The 22,593-nt window shown below is 40.4% G+C and overlaps 2 protein-coding genes across 2 annotated transcripts in view; one reads left to right on the plus strand and one right to left on the minus strand.

The window, feature by feature from the left end:
- Positions 1–527: 527 nt before the first annotated feature.
- MALSU1 (mitochondrial assembly of ribosomal large subunit 1) lies at positions 528–10,555 on the plus strand. Its single transcript, XM_039222512.1, has 4 exons — positions 528–837; positions 1,974–2,152; positions 8,055–8,136; positions 10,008–10,555. Exons 1-4 carry the CDS (start codon positions 582–584, stop codon positions 10,187–10,189), a joined length of 699 nt encoding a protein of 232 aa, XP_039078443.1. The 5' UTR covers positions 528–581; the 3' UTR covers positions 10,190–10,555.
- A 225-nt stretch (positions 10,556–10,780) lies between these two features.
- The window catches only part of IGF2BP3 (insulin like growth factor 2 mRNA binding protein 3), a gene marked incomplete at its 5' end in the record, with an annotated part of 46,089 nt that continues 34,276 nt past the window's right edge, over positions 10,781–22,593 (minus strand). Inside the window, 5 exons of the mRNA XM_039222511.1 lie at positions 10,781–13,118; positions 13,398–13,511; positions 14,161–14,292; positions 16,657–16,731; positions 19,989–20,105. Of these exons, the coding sequence (XP_039078442.1) occupies positions 13,020–13,118; positions 13,398–13,511; positions 14,161–14,292; positions 16,657–16,731; positions 19,989–20,105 (537 nt within the window). The remainder of the gene's footprint in view (positions 13,119–13,397; positions 13,512–14,160; positions 14,293–16,656; positions 16,732–19,988; positions 20,106–22,593) is intronic.

Genomic DNA, 22,593 nt, shown 5'->3' on the forward strand with positions numbered 1-22,593 from the left:
GAGACCGTTTATGTAGGGTGTAGCAACCAGAATGTAGCAACCAGTATACATTTCACTCTTATCACAACTATACAGGCTATAGTCAGTCTTTTGGGCTAAATGTAAACATTTTTCTGCTTCTGTCCTTCATCATAATCAACAGTGGTTACTTCTGAACATTCAGTACCAGCTATTCTAGGTTTTGTGGAGACAAGAGTTCAAAACAAAACAAAACAAAACAAAATAAAACTTTCTACCTTCATGCTGTTTACATTGCAGTGAAGGAAGATAGATTAAAAAAAAAAAAGCAGAGGACAACGTAGTACAACGCACTATGTCTCAGGGCAAGGCAGGAGTGGGCAGTCAAGTACTAGTCCTTAGATTCCTACAACCCCTCATTCCAAACAAATCCTTCCGGGTCACACGCGTCCCAATTGGGATCCAGACTCCGCCCACGGACCCCGCCTTTGGGTCCTGGCCCCGCCCACTCTCCTTACGTCAATTTTCCAGGCCTTGGCGCATTGGCCTGGCCAATCCAAAGCCGAAGAACCTGCTCGGGCTCCATTAAGACCCGCCCCGTGAATCGCCGTTCGGGGACAGCCATGGGCCCTGGCAGTCGTGTGGCGCGGCGACTCGGGTCGCTGCTACGGTGCAGGGCCCTTTCCCAAGGAGCTGGGCCCCCGGAGGGCGCGGGGCCCCCGCTTGGGCTGCTGGCCGCGGGGTGGCTTAAGGCGGGACCGGCGCTTGGCCGGGCCTGTCTCTCTCCCGACCACGCTCGCGGCCTGCACGGCCGACCCGGCCTGGAGGAGCGGGCTCAGGGGGCAGCCGGTGAGGGGCACCCGGAGTCAGGCACAGCAGGTACGGGCTTGGAGGAGGGCGGCGGCTGCCCCTCCGGGCAGCCGGGAGCCGGGTCCCAGCGAGGAGGCTTTGGGTTCCTCCGTTTATGCATTTCTCTTGGAGTCACAAAACTCCTACAGCTCTAGAGCTGGAAGGGATTTCACAGATGTTGGCGCCAACTTTGTGTTTAACACGCCGGGAGACGAACTGACGTCTCCGAAACCCCAGGCGTCAGAATGGCCGCACTGTACCCGTGGCATCACAACCTCACCGTCCTCAGCTCCCTTCACAGTCTTCCTAGGGTTCCCGAGAATTGGATTTGGCGAAAATGTTAGGGCGTGAGGATTTTGAGGAAGAGCTAGGGACTGGGTCTAAGAGGTGCCTAAGAATCGCTAATAGGAGACGCGGCCAATTGAAGCCCTCTATTGCAAGATTTTAGGGATTTGAGTGGTTGTAAGTCGAGCACATCTGTGAAAAGTTAGGGTGTGAGAGGGAGAGGTCTTAGTGGACTTAGACACTGGATTCCTGGGAATCAGTTTTAGAATGTAAGAGAAAGCTATAAATTTACAAGTTCTAATACTCCGAGGTAAAGAACAGAATATGCACATCTCTACAGAAAAAAAGTTAAGTCTGCACAGATAACAGTTGCTACATAACCCAAATGTCCTTATAAGAAGAACTTGAGGATTCAAAATGAAAATCACCGTTAAAGTTTTAGCTCTCATTGGTTGGCTTGGGGCTGGTGCATTAATTCTATGAGGGCTAATTTTCTTCATCTCTCAAGTGAAGGTTGTGGTCCGGGTACTACCTAAGAGCTACAATTGTAGCTCTGTGTGTGTTTGAGGTGTACTGCTCATTTCCTCAAGTATTAGTGAACAGAAAATCATTTGTTGCAGATGTATGGTTTTATTGCAAATGGCAACGGCAAAGGATGTATGATGGCCCTGTGTCACCTGAGGACTCTTCCCGTGAAGTTGAGCAGTGCTTTGTGAAACAACAGGTTTAATTTCCAGGGGGTCTGGGCCTGCTGTTATTCAAAACACTTTAGATCTAAACACCCCCATGGAGGAGCGGTTTCATTGTTAGCGGCTGCATCTCTGTGCATACGGTGTCTTCTCCTTGGCCACCTGACACGAGCTAATCTTTGTGCATTTCAGATCACACTGGTCCCAAGTTTGACATCGATATGCTGGTTTCACTTCTGAGGCAAGAAAATGCAAGAGACATTTGCGTCATCAAGGTTCCTCCAGAACTGAAATACACGGATTACTTTGTGATTGGTAGTGGAACTTCCACCCGACACTTACATGCCATGGCCTACTACATTGTGAAAATGGTAGGATGCTTTCTTTCCTCTTTGGAATCATTAACTTCGCGGAAGAGTGCATTATGTTGAGGAGCAACACTTTAAAAAGTAAAGCTGTGTGAGGTTTATGTAAGAAGCCCCAATTCTCAGAATGTCCGTGTGCGTTTTATGTTTGTTGATAGTGAACGTTAATGGGGACAGATGGGTCAGGATATTTCTAATTCTCGTCTCGTCATAAATAAATGATGAATGAATAAAAAAATATAAAGAAGTACATAAAAATGGAAATAAAAATAAATACTTTGAGGCAGGCTAGAAGACAGTATAACCCAAGGGGGATTTCTAGAGCAGCACTGTCCATTGTGCTAGCCACAAGCCACGTGTGGCTAATTAGAATTTACAATTAAAAATTCAGTTCATCAGTTGTATTAGCCATATATCAGGTGTGCAGTGGCCACTTGTGCCTAATGGCTACCACATCGTACAGCACAACTATAAAATGTTTCGGTAACTGTAGAAAAGCTCTGTTGGACCATGCCGGCCTATAGTTTAATGCAAATGTTTGAATGTGTCCAGCGTTTGCAAGTATTGTGCTGGGTACTGGGAAGATAAAAAGATCTAGTCTTTACCCAACAAACTCACAGGCCTAGTTGAGGAAGGGGAATGCACTTATTATTGATTGATTCAGAGAGAGCACAGTAGGGGAGGGGCAGAGAGACAGAGAGAGAGAGTATCCCAAGCAGGCTCTGCGCAACCAGTGTGCAGAGCCCGACACAGGGCCCGAACTCACAAAACCGTGAGATCATGACCTGAGCCAAAATCAAGAGTTGGATGCTTAACTGACTGAATCACCCAGGTGCCCCAGGCAGTTCATTTTCTAACTGGACTGAATAGGAATCAGAAATGCGGAAGAAAATATACTTGGAGGCCTTTAGCCAGTTCTGATAACTCTCTACAAGGAGAACATAACCTCTCTGACCTTGTTGGCAATCAGTCATAGAAAAGACAGTTAAGACCAGAACAATAGCTAGGATGGTCTAGAGACGGGGGACAAGACGGGGGACTGGAAACCGAACCCTGGTGCACTATGGCAAAGCAGAGGAAGATTCCAGTGGAGGAGTAGTTGGAGAGATGGAAAGAGAACCAAGATGGCATGGAGAAGAGTTATAAGACAGTCCCAGGGTCTCTGTCACATGTAATAGTGGGACCGAGTAAGATGAAGACGTAGAAGTGACCACTGGACATAGAAATATAAGAAGAATGAGAGGTTTGGGGCGCCTGGGTGGCTCAGTCGGTTAAGTGTCCGACTTCGGCTCAGGTCATGATCTCACGGTTCGTGGGTTCAAGCCCTGCGTCGGGCTCTGTGCTGACAGCTAGCTCAGAGCCTGGAGCTTGCTTCTGATTCTGTGTCTCTCTCTCTGACCCTCCCCTGCTCATGCTGCTTGTCTCTTTCTCAGAAATAAATAAAACATTAAAAAAAATTAAAAAAAAAAAAAAGAATGAGAGGTTTTACGTTTTAACCATCTTTTAAGTATGAAGTGGCATTAGTTACATTCACCTCATTGTGTATTACCACCATCCATCTCCAGAATGTTTTTCATCTGGCAGAACGGAAGTTTTGTACTCATGAAACCGTGATTTCCCACTCTCTCCCTACCCTGGCAGCCACCATTCTGCTTTCTGTCTCCATGAAGTCAGCTACTCTAAGTCCCTCACGTGAGTGGAATCATACCCTATTTGTCCTTTTAGGACTGGCTTATTTCACTTAGCATGTTTTCAGGGTTCATCTTGTGACATGTCTCAGAATTTCTTCTATTTAAGGCTTTTTATCTTATCGTGTGTATATCACATTTTATCTATTCATCCATCGAGTTTCATTTGGGTTGCTTCCACCTTTTGGAGACTGAATAATGCTACTATAAACAGGAGTATAGAAATGTCTGTTCATGTCTCTGCTTTTAATATCAGAAGTAGAATAACTGGATCATGGTTATTCTGCTTTTAATTTTTTGAGGAACCACCGTGATCTTTTCCGTCGTGGCCGCACCACTTTACACTCCCACCAACAGTGCATAAGGGTTCCATTTTCTCCATATCTTTGCCAATACTTCTTATTTTCTGGGTTGTTGATCGTAGTAAAAGTAATGGGTGAGAAGTGGCAGCTCACTGTGATTTTGCTGTGCCCTTCCTCAACAGTTAGTGATGTTGAGATCCTCTCATATGTTATGGGCCATCTGTATATTTTTGGGAAAATGCCTAATCAAGTCTTTTGCCTTTGTTTTAATCAGGTTAGGTTTTTGTTGTTTTTGTTGTGAGTTGTAGTTCTATATATATTCTGTATATTAATCTCCAAATAAATATGTGCAAATATTTTCTCTCATTCTGTAGGTTGTCTTGTTACTGTCGATAGTGTCCTTTGATGCACACAAGTTTTTAATTTTGATAAGATGCAGTTAATCTGTTTTTGTGCCTGTGCCTTTGGTGTCCTATCCAAGAAATAATTACCACACTCAGTGTCATATGTCATGAAGCCTTTCCACTGTTTATGAAGTCTTTCCTATATTTAAGCGTTAAATATAGGTCATATATTTAAATCTTAGATCCATTTTGAGTTAGTTTTTGTAGATGGTGTAAAATAAGGGTCCAACTTTGTTCTCTTGCATATAGATATCTAGTTTTCCCAGCACCATTTGTTGAAAAGACTGCTCTTTTCACATTGAATGGACTTGGCACCCTTGTTGAAAATCATTTGACTGTATGGGCTCTTTCTTTCATTCCATAAGTCTGTCTTGCTCACTGTTTTGATTACGGTAGCTTTGTAGTTAGTTTTGAAATCAGTACGTTGAGCGCTCCAACTGTGTTCTTCCTTTTCAAGATTGTTTTTTGCTCTTTGGGGTCCTTTTAGATTACATATAAATTTTAGGATGGAATTTTCTACTTCTCCCACCCTCCCCCCTCAAAAAAAAAGTCATTGGGATTTTGATAGGGATTGCATCGAATCTGTAGATAGATTTGGGTAGTACTGATATCTTAACGATATTTAAATTTTCCAGTCCATGAATACAGACACCAGTCTATTTGTTGGTGTCTTTAATTTCTTCAGCAGTATCTTGTATTTTTCAGGGTATAAGTCTTCTGTCTCCATGGTTAAGTTCATTTCTAAGTATTGTATTCTTTTTGATTTTATTGTAAATGGAATTGTTTTTTTAATTTCCTTTTCACGTTGTTCATTAGTGTATAGAAACACAGCTGATTTTGACATGTTAGTTTTGTATACTACAACTTTGCTGAATTCATTTATTCTAACAGGGTGTTTTTTTTTGTGTGTGTGGAACCATTGGGTTTTATACATTTAAGTCATGTTGTCCGTACCCTGTGACAGTTTTATTATTTCCTTTCCAATTTGGTACCTCCCCACCCCCACCTTCCTTGATCCAATTTATCTGGCCAGAACTGCCTTGAATAGAAGTGGCCAAAGTGGGCATTCTTAGCACATTCCGCATCTTAGGGGACAAACTTTCAGTCTTTCACCATTGAGTAGGATAATAGCTTGAGCTTTTCATACATGGCCCTTATTATCTTGAGGTAGTTTCTTTGTTTTGGTGTTGAATTTTGTCAAATGCTTTTCTGCATAATTTTGAGATGATCCTGTGTCTTTTTTCATTTTGTTAATGTAGTCTATTATATTGATTGATTTTCATGTGGAACCATCCTTACATTCCAGGAATAAGGCTCACTCAGTCATGGTGTATAATTCTTCAATATGCTGTTGAAATTTGACTTGCTAATATTTCATTGAGGATTTTTGCATCAGTATTCATCAAGGATAATGGTCTCATAGTTTGTAGTGTCTTTAGCCTTGGTTTCAAGGTAATGGTAGTTAAGAAGTATTCCCACTTCAGTATTTTGGAAGAGTTTGAGAAGAATGTGTATTAGCTTTTGTTTACATATTTGGTAGAATTCACCAGTGAAACAGTCTGGTCCAGGGCTTTTCTTTGTTGGGAGATTTTTTTCCCTCTTTGTTCCCCCCACCTCCCCTTTTTAAAAAAATTGAGATATGTTTGGAGGTTTTCACTTACTGATTCAATCTCAGTCAGTCTTAGTTCTGTGTTTTTAAGAATTTTTCCATTTTGTCTAGATTATCTAATTTGCTAGTATATACTTGTTCATAGTACTCAAAATCCCTTTTACTTCTTAGGAATGTCCCCTTGCTTGTTTCTGATTTTAGTTATTTGGGTCTTCTGTTCTTTGTCTAGCTAAAGATTTGTTAATTTTGTCTTTTTTAAGGCCCAAATGTTGGTTTCATGAAGTTTTGTCAATTTTAGTTTTCTCTTACCATTGTTTCCTTCTGTCTGCTAGCTTCAAGTTTAATTTGTTCTTCATTTCCTAGTTCTTTAAGGTGTAAATTTAGGTTTGGGATTTGGGAACTTTTTTTTTCATGAAAGGATTTAGCTATAAATTTCCCTCTTAACACTGCGTTCACCACATCCCATTAAGTTTTGATGTGTTTTTATTATTTTTTTTTTAAGAAAATTTAAAATTTTTAATGTTTTTTATTTATTTCTGAGAGAGAGAGACAGAGTGAGCAGGGGAGGGTAAGAGAGAGAGGGAGATACAGAATCTGAAACAGGCTCCAGGCTCTGAGCTGTCATCACAGAGCCTGATGTGGGGCTCAAACCCACAAACTGTGAGATCATGACCTAAGCCAAAGTTGAATGCTTAACTGACTGAGCCACCCAAGTGCCCCAGTTTTGATGTGTTTTCAATCTCATTTGTCTCAAGAGCTTTTCTGATTTCCCTTGTGATTTCTTTCTTTCTTTTTTTTTTTGTGGCTTTTCTAGTTTTCCTTCTGTTGATCTCTAGTTTCATTTCATTGTGATCAGAAAATATACTTTGTGATTTCAGTCTCCTTAATTTATCGAGACTTGTTTGGCGGCCTGACACAAGATCTGACCTGGAGAATGTTACATTACACGTGCACTTTAGAAAAATGTGTATTCTGCTGTTGGATGGAATGGTGTTTAATGTTAGGTCCAAATAGTTTCTAGTGTTAAGTCATCTATTTCTTTAATGATCTTTTCTGTTCTTTTAATATACTGTTGAAAATGGAGTATTACGTCTGTATTATTGTGTTGTCATCTGTTTCTCCCTTCAGTTTTTTCCATGTTTGTTTGCTGTTTAGGAATTCTGATTTTTTTTTAATGTTTTATTTCTGAGAGAGAGAGAGAGAGAGCAGGGGAGGGCCAGAGAGAGAGGGAGACACAGAATCCAAAGACCGGCTCCAGGCTCTGAGCTAGCTGTCAGCACAGAGCCTGACGAGGGGCTCGAGCCCACGAACCATGAGATCGTGACCTGAGCTGAAGTTGGACACTTAACCAACTGAGCCACCCAGGCGCCCCAGGACTTCTGATTTTTGGTGTATGTTTGTAATTGTTACATTTTCTGGGTTATTTCACCCTTTATCATCATATACTATCCTTGTCTCGTAATATTTTTTGACTTAAGTATATTTTATGTGATATTAGTATTCTGTTGTTTTAGACCAGTCATAAGACCTAGTTGGAAGAGAGACACGGGATGGTAAAACCCAATTAACATGGTCATGAAGGTGGTTGATACAGGTGAGGACCAGATGTTGAGTGAGCTTGGGCCTCTCTGCCTCAGAGATGAGGCATCACCTTGGATGAATCTGATGGCCCTTTCAGAAGGGTTTGGGCAGGAGGATTCAGAGGTATAAGAGGTAGGTAGGATTTAAGGGGAGAAAGTTTCCCCAAGTTATTTCTTATGGGGTACACTTAAGAGGAATGAGTTAGTTCTCAAATTCAAGAAAATTATGCCAATAGACCATCTTCCGTGAGAACAGTGAGAACCAAGACTTGCTCCATCCTCCCTCTTTAATATATAACCTGTCTTTTTTTTTTTTTTTCCCCAGTACAAATACCTGAAATGTAAGAGCGAGCCTCACGTTAAGATTGAAGGGAAGAATGCTGATGACTGGCTGTGTGTGGACTTTGGTAAGTTATTTTGACATATTCTGTAGATAAATATTTGGTTTTGTCCTAATCTGGAACTCTTTTCACTTGGCAAAAAGATATCAAAGTGCTTTTTTCATGTGAAAATTTTGAAATTTGTTTTTAGTAAACTTTAATTATAAGCCAGGTGGTCTTATTCACATGTGAAATTCTCACGTAGTGTGATTGCATATAACTAGTCATGCAGGTCAGAAAGATGGTGAACAGAGTAGGTAACACGGTAGAAAGGGAAGAAATGGCTTAGTGGTGGTAGAAGGCTTGGGGGGTACGTATCTTGGCCTAGGACTCCGATGAGGTGAAGTTAAAGGGCATTCCAGGAACAGAGGACTGGAACTTTTTTTTTTTTTTTAAAGATTTTTTTTTTAATGTTTTCTTTATTTGTAGGAGAGAGAGAGAGAGAGAGAGAGAGACAGCGTGAGCAGGGGAGGGTCAGAGAGAGAGGGAGTCACAGACTGAAACAGGCTCCAGGCTCTGAGCTGGCAGTCAGCACACAGCCCGACGCGGGGCTCGAACCCACGAACCGCGAGATCATGACCCAAGCGAAAGTCGGATGCTTAACCGACTAAGCCACCCAGGTGCCCCCAGAGGACTGGAACTTTGAAAAGATCTAACAAGGGGTGCCCGGGTGGCTTAGTCGGTTAAGCATCCGACTTTCGCTTGGGTCATGATCTCGCGGTTCGTGGGTTCGAGCCCCGCGTCGGGCTGTGTGCTGACTGCCAGCTCAGAGCCTGGAGCCTGTTTCAGTCTGTGACTCCCTCTCTCTCTGACCCTCCCCTGCTCACGCTGTCTCTCTCTCTCTCCTAGAAATAAAAAAAAAATAAAAATTAAAAAAAAAAAGATCTAACAAATCTGGGTATTAACATATATATAGTTTCAAAGTATTTCCTCCTAAGATACTTAGTTACAAAGGGAAAAACAGTCAAGAATAGTGAAGGGTCTTGAGATTCTATCTTATTCTTAACAAGTTAGTGGCCCAGTTTCATGGGTCATGAAACTCCAGGCTATTCTTGGATTAGAGATGAAGGATGGATGATTTTATTACTCATCACAGTAACAGTCAGCAGCAGCATTTTTTCGTGTGTGCCCGGTTCCCTGAGCCTGTTTCTAGAGAGAGCAGCATAGGGCCCCATGACATCTGTGAACAAAGTTCTAAGAGAGGAACCCTGAGATTAGGGTAGCTACATCTTCTATGATGGGCAGGAGGCAGACCCGCATTTGCGGTGGTAGAAGGCACTTTTTCTGCCAAGGCCATTAAGCCAGGTTTCTCAGCTTTGTCCTTCTTAACATTTTGGAACAGCTAATTCCAGGTGGGAGTAGGGAGATCTATCCTGTGCATCGTAGGATGTTTATCAGTCTCCCTTCTCTCCGACCCCAACTGTGAAAATCAGAAAGGTCTTTGAGATCCACTGCTGTAAGTAAGCCTGTTCTCTGTTCTAGAGGGAGATGGTAATCTCTGACACTATTCACTACACAGTCATCCTTGAAAAGATAGTCTAGAACAAAAGACAGTCAATGTATAGCTCACAGGATGTGCAGAAATGTGATACCCATGGCGAATTGTCCTCCACTAGCCCACCTTTAGTCACTAGGGTGAAGTTAACATCACCAGTGATGTTACATGTTGCTATCATGTACCTCTTGTATGATGCAGAGAAAAGCACAGCATCATTTCTATGGTATTTTTATTGAGCTGGCATCCAGAATTTGCATTTCTAGCAAGTTCTCAGGTAATGTTAATGTGGGGCCCATATTTTGACAACCACTGTCCTATCACAGAGGTGGGTGAGAGCACAAGAATAAGAGCAAATGAACTCCTTCTTCATTTTAACTCTTAATCTGTCCTTGGTTAATAGGCAGCATGGTGATTCATTTGATGCTTCCAGAAACCAGAGAGACCTATGAACTAGAGAAACTATGGACCCTACGTTCTTACGATGACCAGTTAGCTCAGATAGCACCTGAGCCATTACCTGAAGACTTCATTCTGGGAATACAAGAGGACACTTCATCCCTGACTCCAGTGGAGTTCAAATGAGAATACAGTGATAGGAACTGCTTTAGTCATTACCAGATTTGGATTGAGTCACTTAAAAATGTAACTCTGAATGAAACCCCACCTCCTTGCTCAGGTTGTTTTCAAAACAAGTCTTAGCTATGGGCACTCATGCTAAATGAATGTGGAAATTAGAGGTAAGTGAGCTAATTCTCACACCAAGAATCCGTATGTTCAAATTAAAATTTTAATCTATTTTTATTCCTGAGACCCCAGCAGGATTTCTGGGAGCTAACACTGGCCCCTGTGTTCTCTGTTCACAGTTTAAGTTTGCTTAAGTGTATATCTTGTTCTATAGAATGGAATAGCCAGGTTTGTTTTAATAAAGCAGAAAACCTATAACCATCCTATTCGCTTTGTTACTTAAAACCGACAGTTCTTAGTTCATGTGTACCAATTTTACCAAGATCCACCGTAAGTACTATGGAATAGAGAAAACAATTTACCACTTGATAATATTGGTGCTTGCTTGAGACTGATGTAATATTACTAAAAATCTGTTTACAGTTTGATCAAATTTGAACGTTCGTGTTTATTTGAAAACCCAGAAATAAAAGATGCCATACACCAAGCTGCACCTAATAATGAAAAACTTTATTCTGCATCAAGGTATCTGGAAAATGAAGCTGCATTTGGGGCACATTACAGATGAGGAATGATCCATGTGCGGTGAGTACAAAACTCAATTACAGAATTAGATACTCCATTACCATTGCTTAATTAAAAGTAAAACATGATTTGCCACACTAAAAGGCTAGAAGTGAAATATGACAAAATTTTAAACCAGCAGATATAAATGCAGCACCTATCTGTGTGTGTATATATATGTGTGTATGTATATATATATATATACACACACATATATATAAAACAACAACAAATATGGGAAAAATCAAACACTGAGGAAGAGCTCTGGCCTAACCACATCTCATGAGAAAAGAAAGCCAGTCTGATTTTATTTTTGCAATTCATTATATGAAAAAATTATGAATGCTAGATGAATTGTGTGACAAAGGGCACTTTTTGGCTAAAACTACAAAATAAACTGGTTTTCTGGAAACATTTAGGAAAACATTTCAAGTCATTTTCAAAATGTCTAATTGTTAACAGTGACCTTCAGAAAAACTTACCTAGTCTGTAGAAATTCATCTTGAAATAGAAATGAGGCCATATTTTCTAAAGGGTTATTATGTCTGCTCTTCAGATCAGTGTAATGTAACGACTGATCATTTTATGAACAAAAGCAACACAATTCTGAGAGCAGCGTGGCCTTGGAGACCACCCACACCCACATAACTGTACATACCGGGCTTTGCCATCCAGCTAAGGAATGGGCACGCGAGTTTAGTATCAAACATCAAAGGTCAAATGTGTTATCACAGTCACTTAAATTATATTCCAAAAAACTGTTTTTCTAGTATTCTCCACTTTTTGACTTATTTCCAAATAATTGGTTGCAGAGAACACAGAGATCCTGCTGTATGATACGTTCTATTTTAGGTGGCCTTACATTTTTCTTGATTTATCATTGTTTAAAAATCTTCCAAGTAGCTTAGTGAGGCTCCTAACAGTGCCCAGCCCACGGAGATGGAGCACGTACAGTGTCTTTTAACACTGTCACACCATCTGCATGCCCCATTCATTGGTCTTCACAAAGCAATTCTTTTGGGGTCTGCTCCAAGCATAGACCAACTGGTCTGAAGTGTGGTGGCAAACTAAGCACCCCGGAAGACCAGCTGAAGCTTGCTTTCTGCCAGTCAGTTCACAGTCCACGGGCTGCACCTCTTCACTGACACGCTTCCTTTAGGCAGTGATAGTCTAAAGCACAAAGCATTTTAGCCACATAGCCAAACAAAAACCCGAAGTCTTCTGAAGCCCTTTAAACTAGCCGTTCCAAAACCTCCTGCAACCACTTTGCTCTGTTAGTACCATCAAGAACGTTCCCTACCATAAATGAAAACTTAAACTGTATTGCTGCTCTCCAACTATAGGCACTGCTCCATATCACTGAACGTTTACTGGATTTTCCAACTAATGGTGTCAAAAGCCTCAAAAAACCTGAAATTAATTTTCCAGCTTTACTGTCACCAGTCAGAAGTAAAATTTTTCTCAGTTATTTTCCTGTCAGCTAATTGAATTTTAAGTTTTTTAAAAAACTGTTGGGCTTTTATCTTTATAAAGTATATAAAATTCTCCAAAAACAAAAACAATTTTGCTTTCATTGCATTACTGAATACCTGAGGTAGTTGAGTAAAAATGCACATTTAATACCCCTGCCAACACCATTCAGCACTTCCCTTAGGTTATTCGTGTTAGTGTTAGGTACAAGTACAGCTGAGAATGGCTTTTCTATGCTAATAGCTTAACACTTAAGTTCCTGTAATTCTATTCTGATCCAATTTTAACAACTGGATTTGGGAGCAATCTATATTTTATGAATTTAGTGAATGCATTATTAAGCCAATTTCTGGCATCTGGGGGGTATATTAAGAAAAATTAGAATATTTGTTACACTGAGAATACAACAAAAGGGAAGTGCAGAGGAGCTCCTCTCTTTCCCTCCCTCCCCCATTACTTTTTTTTTTTTTTCATTTTCTTATTTTAAAGCTGGGTGTCGTACATTTCAGAGAGCATAAAGTATACATTCTCACAGAGACAGGAGTTCAAAAGTTGCCTGGTCCTCAGAAACAACTGGCTAGGTAAAAACTTGTGCATGTAATTCTGGATATTAGGGGTTCAGCGCCCGTCTGTTGGTTAAGCAATCTGTCTTTGGTTTGGCATCTGCCTCTGTGGTGGGCTGTTTCCTGAGCCTTTATTTCCGTCTTGACTGAGGTGGTCCACTTTGCAGAGCTTTCTGCTGTTGGTGCTGCTTTACCTGAGTCAAAATTTCCTGAATTTTTCTCTGGGCAACCTGCAAAAGGAGAGAGCTTTGAAATTTCTACCTGATCAAAAGTTACTACAACTTATTTTTTACTCTTCCATTTCAACAACTTCAGATTTAAAGATGAAAGATACGTACTAGTTTAATTTGCTAGTAGAGTCTCTGAAATCACCTGCTAAAAAGGGATTAGCATGTGAAGCACCTAACAACCTTTAATAGTTCTATGGGGTGAGGGCACATCTGGGGGAGAACTACTTCCATTTGTGAAAGAAGCAGAAGAGCTTGCTTATCACATGAGAGCCCACTTGCCTGGCAAGCATAGAAGTGACCAGTTATTTTGACAACCACTTGGTCATTCTCATCAGGTGTCTGGTCACGAGGGACAACTACTTCTGCACTTGACAAATTCTGGAGTTCATTCACCTGGAAAAGATAAATACAGATCTTATTAAATCAAGGTTGTAAAAAAAAAAAAAAAAAAACCCAACCATTTGCTGAGCACTTACTATGTGCCAAACACTAAACTGTGGCTTTACAAATGTCTTCTAATCGATCAGGTTATCAGTTTTTTGCCCACTTCAAGATGATTAAACGAAGACTTAGCCAAGGAAATTGACCAGTTCAACAAGTGAATAGCAGAACCAGAATCCAAAGTGTATACTCCCAATTACTTTAAAATTGTAAACAGCTTTGAAAACAACTTAGAAGTTACAGGTGTTAAAGAGAAACTGGAAACCATTTGCTTTTAGTAGGTAAAGGTACATGATGTTTTAAAAATTTTTCTTTTCAGCAAGTGTGCAAAAATAAACAGCTGAAGTTCCATCAGCCAACAACTGCCAACTGCCCCTTCTCCGTTAGACAGCCCTCTGACACAGAGCCTTCTGAAGAGGCGTTACTTTCACTAGTAGCAGACACCAATACTCAGGAAGGACAAAAGGCAGTCTTCTCCAAACCTTGGCCCAGATGATCCTGGTTTTTATAAATTAGCCAAAATTCAGGGACTTGGAACTCCTAAGTACCTTTCAACGCTTTCCCTTTCATACCACTGCACAGGTTTTGCTGAAGTACTTGCCGTTTTGCCTCCTTTTCCAATAACTCTGCCAGCAGCAAAGGATGGCACTCTGATATGAGCTTCAAGTTTCACCTCTTCTTTAGGACTAACAAAGTTTTCTTCTTTAATCTTTCCATAAATTCTTCCCTGAGCCTACAGATGAGAACATATCCTATCAGTGTCATTCATGTAGGAATAAAGGTCCATTAACTTTACAGACGGCTCATATCCACTGGACTAGCCCCCTTTGCAGGGACACATCTGCATTTAATAGACTGCTGCAGATGGCCTAAGAGGCAAATTTAGGAAGGTTCACAGTAACAACCAGACACACAGAGGTGGCAGCTGAATGAATGACTTAAGAATATGGTTTATTCTTTGAACAAGAAGAGTTAAAGGCAATGAATAGTCATCCTGACTAGGGGCGCCTGGGTGGCTCAGTCAGTTGAGCATCCAATTCTTGATTTTGCTTCAGGTCATGATCTCACAGTTCACGAGATTAAGCCCCACACGGAGCACTGTGCCAGCAGTGTGAAACTGCTTGGGATTCTCTCCCTTGGCCCCTCCCCTTCTTGTGCACAAAATGCTCTCTCTCAAAACATCAATAAATATTAAAAAAAAATTTTTTTTTCCTATTATGTATCACTATTAATTTGCTCTAGTATATACCAAAATCTAAAGAAGTCAGAGTTGGTTTAACCGGATAGGCTACCAGGGCAAATCAAAACAAAGGGCCTAAAACATTTTCATTGGTGCAGAAATGATAAACTCATTATAGGATATTACAGAAAAAACAAAATCCATCTTGGTACCCTACATTCCATTCATTCTCAAAAGTCTCAGGCCACAGACAATAGGTATTAACACAGTCAAAGGACATAGGGATATATATATCCCTCTTTCAAAACAAAAGCTCTTGAATTCGTAGGAAAAAAATATAGGTTAGGAGGTTTACCATTCCTTAGATCTCCAAAATAATTCACTTGTAGTTATCACTGATTAAGAATTACAGCTTTTCTCAGATGCTCCATTTAAGATGATTATACCACATGGTCACGAAGGATAGAAGGAAATAAACTGAATTTCCCAGCATACAAGCATTACATAAGTAACAAGATAGTAGTTCCACTTATAAAGAAGTAACAGCTCAGCACCAAGAAGAAACATGCAAGAACTGATGTTTACATTATCTTTTAAGATTTCCAACTAAAAGTGACTGACCCTGTAGGTTCAGGATAGGAAGCAGTTTGCAACATTTGTGAGTTAGGACTTGAACTGCCTGGACCAGAAGGCTGGTGTGAGGGAGGAAATGTCTTCACCTGAGTTTGAGCCTAGCCAACTGCACCCACATCTCAAAGCACCTCCTTTTGTTTCCTGTTCTTCCTGTAAACGAAGTGAAAAAAGCTTTGGATTTTTAGTGGAAAATGTCCCACAGAAGAGAAAGGTCAAAGAAAGTGACAGTTTAAAAGTGGGGAGTTAGGGAGTAAGTATCGTTACTAGCCACATGTTAGAACTGAGGGAACTAAGGCTTAAGGTTGAAGAGTTGTCCTGTTACACAGCTACTAGGTGCTAAGACATGGGTTTCAGACAAAATAGTTACATTCTAATTCAGTAGTTACTTTTACAACACTTGTGCTAAGTTTTATGGGAGAAATCATGTTCTCAAAAGTATGTATCTGAGAATCTGGCAGAGTCTTAGTCTGATTCACCCTGAGTGCTGAAACATTACCACCAGTGTATTTATATTGTATTTCCTATAATGGCAGATGATATTCTAAGCACTGGATAGATTTATACCTTACAACCCTGTTTCAACCATGTGGGTGTTCTAAACCCTATTTTATAGCTAAGTAACTAGCCAGACAAAGGTTAAGTAACTTGCCCAAGGTCACACAGCAGGTAAATGATAGAGCTGGGATTTGAACCAGCAGCCCAGCTGGCCACTCTCTGTTCTTCATCAATTCTCAGTATGCAGTGAAGGGCATTCCAGCTGCAAAGGCCCCAAACTCCGGTAAATATGAGTAATGGTTCACATCAGGACAAATGCCACAAGAGTTCCTACCATTTTTACTTCTAAAACTGGAAGGATCAGAGTGATTTGTGGTTCGACTATGAACAAGGGCTCAGAGTTAACCCAACGGTAAGAGGAAAAGGGGACATTTTAAGAGGAAAAACTTTGGGACAAGTTTTCTGAGGCATATTAACCACACAGGTTTGTGAATTTCAGTCTTAAAAGTCTCACCTCATAATAGTAACAAGGCACTGAGCACACTCTCTCTTGGGAGATAGGTAAACCCAGCAATCATTATAAAACTCTCGAAATTAAAACAGTCTGGTTGGTTTTTGAAAATAAAGTGTGAGTTCTTAGTCTTAGAAATTTCCATTGGGAGATTCCTTCTACTGAGTTTTAGATATATTTAAGGGAGAAGCCAGGTTATGGAGTTCCTGAAAACAAAGCATTAACACTCTTCAAATCTATTCATTCATTACCTCTACCCTGCATGCTAGAGCACATACCTTGAACTGAGCCTCTGGTGGCCCGGTGATAATCACCATCCTCACTTTAGCATCTGGTGCTTCAGCTGGAGCGATCTGTAACAGGCACATCAAGGGGAAATGACACTTTCAGGTGACATTGATAGTAACATTACACAAACCAGCCTGACATTTGTGTAGGACTTCTTGAAATGCAGAATGAAAAGTCTTCTCGAAGAAAATTATAGAGTGGCAGTGATTAATGTGGGTTCACTGGTTATGGTTCCTATGGTAGACCATGCACTTAACACTGTGCCTTGCCCTGATATAAACATCCACATCCAATCTCAGATAATCTTCACTAGATAGTAATGAGCTGTTGCCTCTACAGAGGGGAAACTGAAGACTGAAGAAGTTCAGTTATGTGGCCCATCCACAGTCACATAGCTCATACAGCTGGAGAGAGCTGGATCTGTCTCCACGGCCCGGTTCCTGTACAACAGTGGTGCCCCAAATGTGGTCTGTGGAGCACATGCCACAGAACCTCCAGGTGTGGGATATGTGCAAGAAACTGTAAATCTAAGACAATTGGTAAATCTCCCTGTAGAATATGCTCATTAGAGTAACATGAAATTAACATTAATTGGGCAGAAGCAAAGTAAATGACTTTCCTATTTTTGCAGAATATGTGAAATCACATAAAAAGCCTGAGCTGGGGGAAATGCTGGAGAGAGAGGAAACCAGTATTCTTCCAGAGTCCTAGGATTTGGGGACCCAGCTGGTAGGAGTTGTTTTAAAAGAAAAAAAATTTGCTAGGGGCACCTGGGTGGCTCAGTGAGTGGAGCATCTGACTATTGATTTTGGCTCAGGTCATGATCTCAGCGTCATGGGATCAAGTTTCGCATTAGGCTCCGTGCTGAATGTGAAGCCTGCTTAAGATTCTCTCTCTTCCCCTCTCCTGCTCACTCTCTCAAATTAAAAAAAAAAAAAAAAAAATCGCTAGACATAATGCTGTGCAAGAAGTAAATTCTTATTTACGAAATATATTGCTGCTATGTAAGAAGAGGAAGCCAAAGATTTGACAGAAACCCCAAATTCTACCACTCAGTATGATCACTTTCAGTTACTTATACAAGCTACTAGACACTTTTCTACATATTTATGATCAATATAATGTTTAAGGAGTTTTAAAAATTTATTTTGAGAGAGAGCGTGCACACAAGCGGGTAAGGGACAGAAAGAGAAGGAGAGAGAGAATCCCAAGCAGGCTCCAGGCGGTCAGTGCAGAGCCTGATACGGGCTCAAACTCTCAAACTGTGAGGTCATGACCTGAGCCAAAATCTAGAGTTGGGTGCTTAATCAACTGAGCCATCCAGGCGCCCCAAGAATGTTTCTATTTTTAATGGAGTCAGTGCTTTCTCCCTCTGTCACCTAGAGCCACAATAATGTTATTCCTACTTTATGAAGGGCACTTCCTAATTTTGAGTCTATAAAACAAACAAGTAATTACTTCCTTTTAGTCTAAGCTCTTAGAATTATTCACAAGAAACCCCTGGAAAAAAGATACCATTCTTTATCTTTCCAACTAGACTTTTTTTTGTTAATACTGGTGATGGAGACCTGGGGTAAAGGGCACTCATACACAGAATTACGAGTATAAACTGCTACAATCTCGGAGAAGCCTGAAAACACATGCCCTCTGACTCACCAGATCTATTTTTACAGACTAACCTTAAAGAATAAGGTTGTATATATAACAATTTGGCAAAAAGAACTTTGTCCATCACTGCATTGTCTGTGCAGGATAAGTTAGGAACATTCCTAATGTCCAATAAGTGAACACAATTCTAATTAACAAATAAATGTCTATTACTTAACAGACATTATAAAACCTCCATAAAGCCCAAAAGAGAAAGAAGTGAATACCTAAATACTCAATTCTTGGTTCTGAAATGTTCATTGCCGGTTTTCCCCCAAGCCAGTCTATTAGGTTCTTTTTCCAGGTGTCAAAGATTTCTTTTTAATCAGGAAGTTAAGCAGGACAGTAAAGTTGGTTCACTACTTGATCTTTTACCATCTCTTCCTTTACCTGTTTATTTTGGCTGCATTTCTTGTTCATGTATGTTATCTTTTGCTACAGGAGAGCATATGAAGACTATTTCTGTGTTTTGCATTTTAATTGTTTAACTTACATCAGTAAAATTAATTCTTTTTAACAAGTGCATAGGCAGATCACCACATCAATCAAAATATAAACAGTTCTGTTATTCTCCATAATTCTTCCCGCTATCTCTTCGTATTCAAGCCTCTCTTCCACCTAATTTCTAGCAACCACTGACTTTTTCTTTATCCCAGTACTTCTGCCATTTCCCGAATTTTCACACACATGGATCAGAGTATGTGGCCTTTTGAGTCTGATTCTTTCCCTTAGGATATAATAGGAGCTTCAACCATGTTCTTATTCTTTAATAGTTTGTTCTTAATATTTATTGTACAGATTGACCACAGTTAATCCACTTGCTGAACATGTGCTTCTTCCCATTTTGGGACAGGTGGAATTAAACACGCTCTTAACATCTGAGTGCTGCTTTTTCATGTACTCTCTTCTTTTAAATAAAGTTTTTATGAAACAGTAACAACAAAAAACACCCCAATAGACTGATGTTTTCCTGAAAAAAACCTGTCACTGTATCAAATTTATCTACTTGTGCATTCTTTAAAACACAATGACCTGTACATCTGATATTATGCTGTTTCTCAACATACCAAAATACAGAATCTTTGGAGCACACAATTATCTATTTGGTGGATACCATTAGTTGTCCCCTGATATTTGATACCCCACTTTCCATAATAATAAAACATTTAGCCGAACATACATGGACTATATTTTCCTTTGTTCCTTCAGCTATGTCTGGCTTTGTGATGCCATTTCTGAGCAACAAAATGGAGGTTAAAATCTCCTGTGGCAGCTAGTAAGAAACCTCCATAAGAGAAAGGGTCTTAATGCCTTCTCCGACTGGCTGGACCACAGACTTGATGGGGAGAGCACTATTGAATAGTGTCATTTGGGACCTTGAGGGACCAAGGCCCGGCCTAGGGATGATCTGCTGGAAGGAATCTAGGTGGAGGGCTAGACAATATGGGCAAGACCACCATATTGGTGCTGGATTGCTCACCTCCAGACTATTTTCTGGAGAGAGAATTCAATTTACTTTGTTAAAGCTATTGTCGTTTGGGGTTTTCTGTCACCCTATGTGTAACCCCAGTATAGACTGCCACATTCAACTCCAATTATGAAGTGGCAGGACGACCCGTGTTTCTGTAACTTACTGTCTTTAAAGCACTCAGAGCCACAGCTGGCAGAAGAGTACCTTAATAGAAGCTCCTGCAAAGCGAGAAAGCTGCTTGATGTGCTGTCCCTGCTTGCCGATAATGGCGCCGACGGAGAGGGCTGGGATAAACAGGTGAACAGTCTCCGTTTCTGATTGCTGTTGGAAAGACAGGACAGACATGCGAATTTGGTACAAATCAGGCTTTTATCACTGGCACAGGAATGGGGCGTTCTCAAACAATAGGAATATTAGGAAGTTGACAAGAGTTTACCTAATGTTGAAAAGATCTCCTGGTCAACCCAAAAGCATTGACTTTAAAAGGTCACTTTTCTGTACACAATTAAACTTTAGAATGTCACTGGTGCAAAGATTTACAAGATATGTCAATGTTGTAAAGTTTAGATTCTTGACAAGTAAATTCTGGGCTACACATCAACAAACCACAGTATCCAACGAAGCCACTCGACACCTTATCCATGGGAGTTTGGCTAACACGTACCTGACAAATTATTCTCAAAGGGAAGAACCCCTGAGTCTCATTACATAGGACTAAATAGTGTAAAACCTTACCACTACCATTCAGTATGCACCACACCCAAGCATAGGACAGGACTAGAAGAGAACTTTAGCACATGAGTGGTAAAATGCTCTAAGATTCTCTCCCATATAATCCTTGATTCCTTCCATTTCTGCCCTCCCTTTGCCATTTACACCTGGACAGACTGGAAACTATTTTTTTTAAGGTTTATTTGTTTTGAGAGAGAATATGCAGAGGATGGGCTGAGAAGAGAGAAGGGAGACACAATCCCAAGTCTCTGCACTGCTGGCACAGAACCCGACATGGGGCTCAAGCCCATGAACTGTGAGATCATTACCTTAGCAGAAACCAAGAGTCAGTCACTCAAATGAATGAGCCACCAGGCGCCCCAGAAAACATTTTGAAGGCTAACTCCTGAAAGATTATACAAAAATGGATTTTATCTGTGTACTTTGTATCTCAGCTTCCCCCTTCAAGCAAACAATGTCCTTCCTGAGTTTGTCTCCCTTCAAATGGTCATTCTTGTAGGGCTAAAGGACGCATTCGAGAGACACAGTGGACTGGATTCCAAAAAACAGGCTAATCCAAAATTCTGTGATGTTATGGTGAGCCACAGGTTGTAAGACGCAGAAGCAGTGCACATCTTGATATATTAATACTTTCTAGCATTAAGAAAAACATCCTTCCAAGGAGAACTCTAAGAAATTCATTCCAAGAAATATTCTTAGAAATATTTTTATTTCCTAAGACTAGAGCAATTTTATGTTACAGCAAAATTGATAGGCAGGTATAGTTTTCCCACATATCTCAAAAAAAATAAATATTTTTTATTTATTGAGAGAGCAAGTGAGCAAGAGCACAAGTGGGAGAGGGACAGAGAGGGAGGGAGACAGAGAATCCCTAGCAGGGATAACAGCCTGATGTGGGGCTCAATCTCATGAACCAAGAGCCAAAATCAAGAGTCCAACATTTAACAGAGCCACCCAGACGCCCCTATGCAAACAAATATTTTAAGATGAGCCACAACTTAATACACCAAGTAAAATTTAATGTGTTAAAAAAAAAAAAAAAGTACACCTAAACTAAGATTTACAGAGGTATTAGAAGATATATTGCAATAAGAAATGTACACATTAACCACTTGGTAAAAAACACTTCACCAAATTGTCTTAAATCTTACATTCCTATCATGTGGGATACTGTAAATTCCATTCCCAAGTACTCACAGTGGTCCCTCAGCACTGTAATATGTACACATACAGCCATAAGACATCTTTCTAATTTCTAATCTACAAAACTCTTCCCAGATTTGTATAAAGTCTCAAACATGCCAACAGTTTTGCTTTCAAGCATCCTAGGAATTAGGAAAATCTTTAGAATTTTCAGTTTCTGAAAATCTTTGTCAAAGAAAACAGTAGCATTGGGCTCATTTGTTTTTACTGGATGTAGATACAAGTTTTGTGCTGTTTAATGCTGGTCCACCAAATGACCACCACTCTCACAACACAAACATTACCAGTAGCATTATAAGCTCCATCTTCTCCCTGTGAAGGCCAGGGTGCAGGCAGAGAGAATGGAGCACTCAGTACCATGGGTCTATGGGGAGATAACAATGGTCAACAGAAACTCACATGTAGATGAATCCGCCATTGTATTTGTCCCTCAATATGCACTTACCAGAAGGCTGTTCCATATGACAGTTTACTCAATGTTTGGTAGAAATTTTTTAAGTCTTTAAAGTTTCTTCCTCTGAAGATTTTTTAAAAACTAAATTAGTAAGGGTGCCTTGGTGGCTCAGGCAGTTAAGCGTCCAACTCTGGGTCTATGCTCAGGTCATGATCTCACGGTTTCTGAGTTTGAGCCCCGAGTCAGGCTCTATGCTGACAGTCCAGAGCCTGCTTGGAATTCATTGTCTCTCTCTCTGCCCCTTCCCTGTCCCCTATTTGCACACATGTACACACACGCTCCCTCTCTCTAAAAATAAACTTAAAAAGAAAACTGTTTAAAAAAATAAGTAAACAAAAACAATCTGGAAATAACAAAAAAGCTGGGCTGGTTCTTTAAAGGAAAACCTTTTGTCTACTTACCAGTTAAACTGAAATGAGA

This window comes from Hyaena hyaena, unplaced genomic scaffold, assembly GCF_003009895.1.
Source record: "Hyaena hyaena isolate Hyena2069 unplaced genomic scaffold, ASM300989v1 scaffold_1148, whole genome shotgun sequence".
Classification (NCBI taxonomy): domain Eukaryota; kingdom Metazoa; phylum Chordata; class Mammalia; order Carnivora; family Hyaenidae; genus Hyaena; species Hyaena hyaena.

Coding starts and splice junctions, on each gene's coding strand:
- MALSU1 (XM_039222512.1), top strand. CDS start 582: ATGGGCCCTGGCAGTCGTGTGGCGCGGCGACTCGGGTCGCTGCTACGG. Junction 2,153..8,054: donor CCTACTACATTGTGAAAATG/GTAGGATGCTTT, acceptor TTTTTTCCCCAG/TACAAATACCTGAAATGTAA. Junction 8,137..10,007: donor CTGGCTGTGTGTGGACTTTG/GTAAGTTATTTT, acceptor CTTGGTTAATAG/GCAGCATGGTGATTCATTTG.